The sequence below is a fragment of the Pelophylax lessonae genome, assembly GCF_965119305.1.
Source record: "Pelophylax lessonae genome assembly, chromosome: 13".
NCBI classification, from domain to species: Eukaryota; Metazoa; Chordata; class Amphibia; order Anura; family Ranidae; genus Pelophylax; species Pelophylax lessonae.
The window spans coordinates 154,864,180-154,876,189 of NC_138780.1; the positions used below are offsets into that span (position 1 = coordinate 154,864,180).

Consider the following 12,010-nt stretch of genomic DNA (forward strand, 5'->3'; position numbering starts at 1 on the left):
TTCCTGATCGCCGTTTGCAATTGGGACTTTTTATGATCATGTGACCGCCATTCACGTGGCCATAAGTCACATCCCCCGCATAGCAAACACCTTAAAGGGCTGGTGGCAGCCAGCGCTAAGGGGTTAAGGAGCACTGGATTAGAAGGTTTATCTAGAAGCACTCGTTATTAATGAGGTTTACCTTATTCACTCCGTTTCATATAGCATTTATTGTGCATATTGATACATTAGCATTACTACAGCAGAACTTTCTGATTTTGTCATTTCAAGTGAGGAACACATTCAGTGATTGCAGCAGCTGTTCAAATAACTTCTCCTTATCACACTCTTTGGCAGCGCATGGGTTTTGTCCTTATACACCAGGCAGAATTTATAATTTTCATTCTGTAATTTCCCTTTCTTCTAGGTCTAAAATTTTGACCAAAAAAAAAAATAAAAAATCTGTGTCCCAGGTCTAGCGTTCCTTTACAGTATTACAACCAGACAAGTTTTATTTCAAACCGGTTTTTATTAACATGGCTGTAAGCCATCACAATTTTTACCCAAGTGGGAAACCATTCACACAGCAGGTCCAGAACATGTAGCAGCGTACACTAGTCACTACAGTCACTGACGATGGCGGTGCTTTGTCTTGAAATCAGTGACAAGGAAGTTGAAAGTTTAGAACAGCTCAATCATAGACTCTCGAGACTTTCCAACGCCAACCCATTTCACTGCAGAGAAAAGAAAAACCATCAGTTGCATCCTGCACGATCCATAGAGGTACATATTCTGAAAATTCTGCACTTTGACTATAAGGTCCTGTTAATTGCCAAGTTTCACCCTTATTTCTGTGCTAGCTCAATACAAATAGTCTCCAGTATCTTTTTCCTGAATGCCACAGTGATCACTTGGCTAACTGGCAATTATGATGTTTGACTGGTAAAAGATTTTATGGTGTACCCATATACTGCCAGGAGAGGGCGCTTGCTCCTTTGTAATTGCCTGTGACTGTAATCACACTGAATAAAAAAAAAATAAGTCTGCTTGAAAGCCAGTACAAAAGGTTTTTTTTTTTTTTTTTTTTTTTTTTTAAATATATGCATGGATGCTTGTCAAACTACACAGAAAGGCAAAAGAATTCTTGAAATCGGGATACCCGGGGTTCCTTTCCATCACTCCCACAAATAGGACCTCTACCTGGTAGTGATCAAAAACAGATTAACCACTTCCTGACAATGGATTTACTGCTACAGAGCGGGCCGGCTGTGCAGAATCACGCATACATGTGTAACTGCATTTCTGGGTAGGTGGGCACGCTTGCCTGCGATTGGTCACAGCACATGCCGATTACCGGGTCCCAGCCAATGATTGACAGCCGCCACTCAGTGATTGTCTCCCAGTTTCTCCAAACACCGCTCTTTGAATGTACACAGAGCTGTGTTCAGTGACAGGGGATCTAGTTCCCTGCTAAGCAGGGAACGAAAAAAACTAGTTCCCCAGTAAAAGTAGCACACATTACACACAAACACTTGTTAGGCACACATTTAACCCTTTGATTGCCCCTAGATCTTCACTCCTTGCACAGTGTCATTAGTACAGTGACAGCACATATTAGCACTGATCATTGAAATAATGTCACTGGTGATGTCAGTGGTCCCCAGCATCAGTGTCAGATTGCCCGCCGCACTACCCGTGTACAAGTCACTGATTGCCGCCATTACACACACACATATACATACATTATATATATATATATATATATATATATATACACACATACACACACACACACACACACACATATACACATATACATACATATATATATATATATATATATATATATATATATATATATATATATACATATACACACACACACACACACATATATATATATATATACATATATATTACACATATACATATATATTACACATATACATTACACATATACATATACACACACACACACACACACACACACATATATATATATATACACACACACACACACATACACACCTATACATCCATCTATATCTATCTATATCTCAATACATAAAAATTCCAATTTTTTTTACCAACGACATGTAGCAGACATGTCTGCCATAATTTAAGAGATTTGATTTTTTATTTTTATAGGATGTTTTATAGCCGATAGAAACATTTTTTTCCCCCTCAAATTGTTGGTCCGTTTTCCTTTATATAATAAAAATGATTAAATACCACCAAAAGAAAACTATTTTGTGGAAAAAAAGTATATAAAATTGTTTAGTTATAGAGTTGCATTACTGCGCAATTATCAGTAAAGTAGCCCAATGACAAATAGAAAAAAATGGTCTGCCCATGAAGGGGGTAAAACCTTCTGGAGCAGGTGAACTGGCAATTCTGCAAAGTCTCATTACTAGCCCTAGTTAACCCATCAGCCAAGCTGTGTGCACCCTATTCATGTGCTGTGGGCAGTACAGGGCGATTTAAGACCCATCTGAGCATATGCAAGCATCAATTGTCCCTGAGAGGTAATGCAAAGTGATTCTGAATAGATTTATTTTTTTTTTTGAGAAAAAGAAAACTGGATTTTTTGTCTCACCGTAAAATCCTGCGGTTCACTGACGACACGGCTCCATTTCTTAGAACCTTGGGCTTATACTGCTCTCAGGAGTAGGACTAGGCAGAAATAATTTTGGGTACGCCCCTGCAGCAGTCCCAGGGCGTATACTCCCACTTCCTGCTCTAGGACCTCAGTTTATAACAAGCAGCGTTCGAAGAATACATAACCCAACTCAGAGGGGCGGGTGCTGTGTGTCAGTAAACCTCAGAAAAGGATTTTATGGTAAGACAAAACCCAGTTCTCCCTTTCATTCACAGACGGACATAGCTCCATAACTTTAGACCCTTGGGACGTCCCAAAGCAGTGTCAATATGAGGGGTGGGAAAAACACTGCAATGGAGATAATTCTCAAAAAGGGCTAAACATAGCCAACCAGGAAATCCAGGAGCTCAACCAGGAACAACCGAAACTCACCATCAGGAAAAAAAATACACCCTCAAGATGCTGGAGCCTCAGCAAATCGCAGCCTGCAAACCTTTGAGGCCGAACGCAGCATCCGAAGAAGCAAACACGTCCACCTTACAAAAGATATAAGCACTCTTGTAGAATGCGCCTTGATGCACCAGCAGATGTGGCCTGCCCCTTACAAGATCCATCTTTGGGACAAACAAGGAATCCGATTTACGAAATGACTCCATTACCAGGTACACCCTGACTGCCTGAACCACATCTAGGGAACGCAGGGAAATTTCATGAGGATGTTTAGGCTTAGGACACAAAGATGGCAACACAATATCCTCATTTAGGGTGAACCCCGAGACAACCTTAGGAAGGAACGTCTGACAGGGTCGCAACACCAGGCAAGGTGACCGACAGGACAACGCAGCCAACTACCGATACCCTACACACAGACTTAATAGCCAACTTCTGTGACCGTGATCAGAGGAAGTTCACAACTATTTTCAAAAGGAGGTTTCTGAAATACCGACCGTACCAAACAGATCCCACAGAGGTACCAGGGATCGCACCGGAGGAGTCAAATGGCGAACCCCCTGCACGAAAGTGTGAACCAAGGAATTTGTGGCCAGCGGCCATTGGAAAATATTGCCAGGGTGGAAAATTGACCCTTGATGGTGCCCAGAGCTAAACGCTGATCTACACCTTGTAGGAACTCCAGCAGGCGGGACAGGAAAAAGGCATGGGGAGAAAGTCCTGAAGTAGGAAGTGGGAGTATACCCCTTGGGACTGTCCCAGGGGCATACTCAAAATTATTTCCACCAAGTCCTACTCCTGTGGAGAGAGCAGTAAAAGGTTAAGGGTCTAAGAAGATATGAATATGGTGTCCATCAGTGACCAAAAGAGAGAAGTTATTTTTCATTAGGAAGAATTGACATTTCATATTTTATCTCATCACATCTTTCATATCCAGCTGGCAGGCAGGGCTCCAAGTATTCACAAATTTTCCTGGCTAGCTTTAGGACAGCCATAGATGGTGCGAAAATCGCTCGATTACCCCATGAACACAGACACTGTTGATGAAGGAATCCCGCCAGCAATAAATTGCCAAAAAAAGTACGTAGGCTGGATCGGTCAACTATCGGTCTGCCCTAGGGGAGCACCAATCTGACTTTTCTTGTCCCGATACCTGGCATTGTGTATCTGCCGATACCGAAACCACACACATACACAATATGCATGTGGCTGCAGTACAGAGCAAAGCCGCTGCTTCATGTGTATGGCTCCTCCATTCACAGGCGGAGTGCATCTGATATCACTCCGCCTGTGAGCCGGACCTATACAGGAAGTAGCGGCTCCCATCCCAACTACTACACCAAGGGGCGGCTGAGCCGGGACACAGCAAAACCGGATCGGCCCGTGGATCGGTTAATTTTACCGATCCAGCTATTGTGGCAGTATCGGCACCGACATCCGATCCCAATATCGGATCGGTGCATCCCTAGTCTGCCCATACATGGTTCAAATCTCGGCCGGTCTCTGCTGAAACAGCCAAAATTCCGATCCATTTATGCTTGGCTTTAGTCACCTGACTGACAGAAAAGTCTGTTTACAGAGCTGAATAGCCCAAGCTGATATGTACTCACACATTTGTGGGAAGTGGCTCATCCCCCACCCTGTCCAGAGGGGACCATATAGCTTCTCACACTTTAAAACCTTCTTAGAGGAATCTTTTCCTATGCGACTCTACTTTGTTCTAATACAAGCAAAATGACTCAAGCACTCACCAGGCACTCCGACTTGATTTTCCAACAATCGGACGTAATTTTGAGCATTGGCAGGAAGCTCCTCCCATTTTCTGGCACTTGTGGTGTCACTCTTCCAGCCTGGCATGACCTCATACTCTACTTCTACCTGCTGCAAAATTTCTTGATTCGCTAAAAGAAAAAAAAAAAAAAAAAAGAAAAAAGTCACGCATATTGTGGAAGTGAATGCAGACTACTAAAATCAACAAATGGCATCATTAGGAATGATAGTATGCAATGTGTTCTTAACTCCTGACACCATGCAGAATAAATGTCTTTATATTTTGTTGCTCAAGGAAACAGGGTAAGGGATTAGGGATGTTAAGAGTTGTAAAGTCAGAAGGCTTTGTATCTTAATGCATTCTATGCATTAAGATACAAAGCCTTCTAGGTGTAGCAGCCTCCCCAGCACCCTCTAAAACTTACCTGAGCCCCATCTCTCTCCAGCAATGTTCACGAGTCCCTTGGCCGTCCGGGACTCTCTCCTGGTTGGCTGAGATACAGCTGCGGTGCCATTGGCTCCCACGGCTGTCAAAAGCCAGTTAGCCAATCAGGAAAGAGGGGGGGGGGGGGAGAGGGGGACTGAACTGCAGCTCCGTGTCTGAATGGTCACACGGAGCTGCAGCTCGGCTCATGTGCCCCCATAGCAAGCTGCTTTCTGTGGGGGCACTCAATAGGAGGGAGGGGCCAGGAGCAGCAAACAGGGACCTGAGAAGAGGATCTGAGCTGCCCTGTGCAAAGCCAACTGCAGAGGTGGAAAGTAACTTTTTTTTTTTTAATTTTAACAAACAAGACTTTACAATCATTTTGAGTTTTTGGGAGGCGTCCGGTATAACCATATACTAATATTCATACAGTCAATCCAAATATTCCATTGGCCCTTCTAAAGCTGGCAGAGACTTAAGCTGGTCAGCTCAAAAACATTTGATGTATAAAATCAACTGAGCCAGGTGGAAAATGAATAGGCCAAACAGTGACGGAGGCCTATCACTCTTCAGGCAGCTATGGGTGCCATGGCCACCTAAACACAACAGCCAGCTTTGGAAATGTGTCAATGCACACGTTTAGCATGGATGGGGTAATTTTGTTTTCTTTTTTTTAATCCAGCCATGTAGGACTTTTATGTAGAGAAAGTAACTGGGTCCGTTTAGTACATTCCCCGAAACCACACCATTTGGCTGTAAGGAGGGAAGGAACAAATCTGGCAGAGTGAGGGAGAGGTGTTACCCTCTTCCACCCATGTAACACTGGTACTTTGTGACTGGCCAATGCGGTCACACAAGAAGTAAATATTCCTCAATGTTCCAAATTGCAACTAAGCATACACAGAGCTATATCTCCTTACTCCCATCAAAAACAAAAATTTGTGTTAAACCAAAGGCCAAGTCAGCCCTAAACGTATCCTAAATGTATCCCATATTGTGCACCTGACCTGCTGGCAGGTTCAAATTTGAACCTATATTTTGAGGACTTCAGGTGCAAGATCTCAAAATCAGGGGGTTCTCTCCTCCAGTCTTCTGCTGGATGTCACTCAATGTTGAATTGCATATTTTTTTATTCTTATACAGTAAGGAAGCGCCAGAGAAGTATACCAACATCTCTTGGGTTTATGCTTTGGTAGGGTAAACCGAATAATAAAAATTGATCCACCAGAGAATCTAGTAAGTTCTCAGCAAATCAGAGCAGGGATCCCTGCTCACCAACAAGAACCCAAACTTTAAAATTTAAATTTATGCAACTGTAAAGTTAATCCTTTTCCCCCTAAAATAAAAATGTTATACTTACTGCTCTATGCTATGGAATATCACAGGTCAGACCCAAAACTCCTTTTTCTTAAGTCCTCCACCGCTGCGCTAGGTTGCTCCTCTTCTGCTTGTGCCACCATAGGAAGCCAGTTCCTTTGGTGGCACACATGCAGGCTTGCTCCCGACCAGGGCTGTGTGCATCCATTGACCTACTAAGCATGGCTTGGCCCCATCCCTGCTTCCTACTCACTGGATTTAACTGACAGCAGCAGGAGCTAATGACTCCCTCTGCACTTATCCAAGCCTGTAAGAGAGGGAAGGAGACCTGCAGACAAGCACAGTGCTTGATCAATACAGGACTCAGGTGAATATTTGGGGGAAGAGATGCATTGTTAAAAAAACACAAACCACAAAACACATGATTTTAGAACCACTTTCATGACCAAATTTTCCAGCTTGTCTAGACTGCGCCCTCACTGAAAAGAAAAGCTATTTGGAATGAAACATTCTGTAATGCACAAACCTGGAAAGTAAGGGATCCTCTTCCCATTGAGTTTGTAGGCCACACCAACTTTAATCTCATCCAGTGTGTCTAAAATGTCCAGTTTTGTTAGAGCCAAGCTGTAAGAGATCAGACAATATATCTATAAGCATTTATCGTGCACTGATAGGCCTTAAACCCATGAGACCACAAAGCTCCTAAAAGACACATTCTGCAGGCACTTAGTGTGGTTATCTTGTAATGCATCCCAAAAACCCAGGGGTTCCCCTCCCATAAAAGTGACTTGCTAGTGGCTAGCTCTGGACAACCCCTTTCAACCTCAACACCTTACTAATGTGGTTAAAGTGACCATCGCAGTAATGGGCCAATAGTGAATGGCATAAGGCAAGAGAGGAAGGGCCAAAGCGGCCACCAGGAACTTTATCATGGATCTTCTGGAAAACCATCTTGGGACCACAAAAACCATGGGTGCTCTTTGATGCAATAAAGTGCCTGCAGTACAAACTGTTAGTGCAAGTTTCCCAGGCCTAAAGGTACAATTGAGTTTGTCAAGACTAGTCTAGAACCACTACTGATATTAAAGCGGTTGAAAACCTCAGACATAAATATGAACAAAGAATATCCCTCTATAGTGTGCACTTGTCTCAATTAAGAGCACTAACTAATTTCTGTCTGCTGCTTCAGTCCTCTGCTATCAGCGTGAGTCATTTCCACATTGCGATCCGCTCCGTGTGAAAGAGCCCTTAAAGTGCAATCGTGCCATTTCCTAATGCAAATTAAGATTTTTGCTATATAGGATGCAGTGTACCACTACTATCCTGTGTAGGCACACGTTTGGTTTAGGTTTGGCCCTCAATATTCAAATTATATGAAAGTGCAATCAAACGTGCAAACCAATGCAAAAATGCATAAATATACATCAAAATAATTTTTTTCATCATGAATGTTATAATAAATTCCAAAGTGCAATAGTGCAATTCCCAGTGCAATCAAGAAAATGTGCAATTGGTGCAATATGTGGGTTCAAAAGTGCAACTATATTTGTTTTGCTATAGTCCACAACTTGGTATTTTTAAAGTGATTTTGTGCAAACGTATAAAAAGGTATGACTATTTTATAAGTGCAATATATTAATATATACACTCACCAAGAGCACAACCTATTTTTGGGCATGAATCACTCCAAATAACGGGATAGAAGAGACCTCACAGAATTTTTTTGGTTTGCACATTTGTTTGATTGCACTTCTAGAATTTGAATATTCAGGGCCAAACAAACCAAACTTGTGCCTACACAGGATAGTAGTGGTACACTGCATCCTATATAGCAAAAATCTTGATTGCACTAGGAAAAGACACGATTGCACTTTAACACTGGAAATTGATTAATTTCTGGGTCTGTACTAAAAGTTACAAAATCATCATGCAGCAAGGGTAGTAGCGCCTCACTACACCACACTGCATAATAAATTGTCTTGTTTTAAAAAATGTTACATAACTAAATTATACACCACACCTTTTTAAGGTTATCCGATCAAAACAAAAAATCGGCCAACTAATCGATTATGAAACTAATCATTAGTTGCATCCCTAGTTTGCAGACTGAAAACAAAATGGTAGGTTGGATCCATGTAAAAGCCATTGGTCACAGATTGGAAAAAAGCTGCAAACCGCTTCATGTGGCAGGGTCACTTGTTTCTAATTTACGGATGTATCTACACGGTAATCCAGAAGCTGTACAGATGACCAAGTCCTTAAATGAATGATCTTGTCTCCACCCAAAGGTAGTTATGTTAGAAACGAATACCATGCTTTTTGTCTGTCTAACCACTTGCTGTCTGCCCCATAGCAGATTTGCTGCTACAGGGCAGCTCTCCTATGCCGAATCACGTATATACGTGCAATTCTGCACTCCCGCCTAGGGGGCGTGCGCCACCAAAGGCCCTCATCCCTTAGTAAAAGCAGCACTACAGTACACAAACACTGGCTAGGCACAGCTAACCCTTTGATCACCCTATATTTTTACCTCATCCTAGCCAGTGTCAGTACAGTGACTGCATATTTTTTAGCACTGATCACTGTATTTGTGTATTAGTACTGATCACTATATTAGTGTCACTGGTTCCCGCAAAGTGTCAGTTTCCAATTGTCCGCCACAATATTGCAGTCCCACTACAAGTCACTGATCACCTCCATTACTAGTATTTAAAAAAAAAAAAAAAAAAATCCATAAATGTATCCCATAGTTTGTAGACGCTATAGTGGTCTTGTAACCCAACCAATAGAGCGTTATTGGGATTTTTTTTTTTAACCAAAAATATGTAGCAAAATATATATTGGCCTAACATGAAGAAATTGGATAAAATATATTTATATATATATTTACACACACACACACACACACACATAATAAATATTATATATATATATATATATATATATATATATATATATATATATATATATATATATATATATATATAAATATTATACATAAATATATATATATATATATATAAATATTATACATAAATATATATATATATATATATATAAATATTATACATAAATATATATAAATATTATACATAAATATATATAAATATTATACATAAATATATATATATATATAAATATTATACATATATATATATATATATAAATATTATACATATATATATATATAAATATTATACATAAATAAATATATATATATATATATATATATATATATATATATATATATATATATATATATATATATATAAATATTATACATAAATATATATATATATATATATATATATAAATATATATATATATATATATATATATATATATATATAAATATTATACATAAATATATATATATATATATATATATATATATAAATATTATACATAAATATATATATATATATATATATATATATATAAATATTATACATAAATATATATATATATATATATATATATATATATAAATATTATACATAAATATATATATATATATATATATATAAATATTATACATATATATATATATATAAATATTATACATAAATATATATATATATATATATATATATATAAATATATATATATATATATATATATATATATATATATAAATATTATACATAAATATATATATATATATATATATATATATATAAATATTATACATAAATATATATATATATATATATATATATATATAAATATTATACATAAATATATATATATATATATATATATAAATATATATATATATATATATATATAAATATTATACATAAATATATATATATATATATATATATAAATATTATACATATATATATATATATAAATATTATACATATATATATATATATATAAATATTATACATATATATATATATATAAATATTATACATATATATATATATATAAATATTATACATATATATATATATAAATATTATACATAAATATATATATATATATATATATATATATATATAAATATTATACATAAATATATATATATATATATATATATATATATAAATATTATACATAAATATATATATATATATATATATATATATATATAAATATTATACATATATATATATATATATAAATATTATACATATATATATATATATAAATATTATACATATATATATATATATAAATATTATACATATATATATATATATAAATATTATACATATATATATATATATATAAATATTATACATATATATATATATATAAATATTATACATATATATATATATATATATATATATATATATATATATATATATATATATATAAATATTATACATAAATATATATATATATATATATATATATATATATATATATATATATATATATATATATATATATATATATATAAATATTATACATATATATATAAATATATATATATATATATATATATATATATATATATATATATATATATATATATATAATATTATACATAAATATATATATATATATATATATATATATATATATATATATATATATATATATATATATAAATATTATACATAAATATATATATATATATATATATATATATATATAAATATTATACATAAATATATATATATATATATATATATATATATATATATATATATATATATATATATATAAATATTATACATAAATATATATATATATATATATATATATATATATATATATATATATATATAAATATTATACATAAATATATATATATATATATATATAAATATTATACATAAATATATATATATATATATATATATAAATATTATACATAAATATATATATATATATATATATATATATATATATATATAAATATTATATATATATATATATATATATATATATATATAAATATTATACATAAATATATATATATATATATATATATATATATATATATATATAAATATTATATATATATATATATATATATATATATATATAAATATTATACATAAATATATATATATATATATATATATATATATATATATATAAATATTATACATAAATATATATATATATAAATATTATAAATATATATATATATATATATATATATATATATATATATATATATATATATATATATATATATAAATATTATACATAAATATATATATATATATATATATATAAATATTATACATAAATATATATATATATATATATATATATATATAAATATTATACATAAATATTATATATATATATATATATATATATATATATCTAAATATTATACATAAATATATATATATATATATATATATATATATATAAATATTATACATAAATATATATATATATATATATATATATATATATATATATATAAATATTATAAATATATATATATATATATATAAATATTATACATAAATATATATATATATATATATCTA

General features: G+C 33.5%; 1 protein-coding gene across 1 annotated transcript in view; it reads right to left on the reverse strand.

Moving 5' to 3' along the window:
- Positions 1 to 550: 550 nt before the first annotated feature.
- Positions 551 to 12,010, reverse strand: part of ADSS1 (adenylosuccinate synthase 1) — a 90,729-nt gene continuing 79,269 nt past the window's right edge. The window contains exons 11-13 of the mRNA XM_082275480.1: positions 7,066 to 7,163; positions 4,780 to 4,929; positions 551 to 713 (exon numbers count right to left, since the gene is read on the reverse strand). Coding sequence (XP_082131606.1) covers positions 661 to 713; positions 4,780 to 4,929; positions 7,066 to 7,163 — 301 coding nt within the window. The 3' untranslated portion in view covers positions 551 to 660. The remainder of the gene's footprint in view (positions 714 to 4,779; positions 4,930 to 7,065; positions 7,164 to 12,010) is intronic.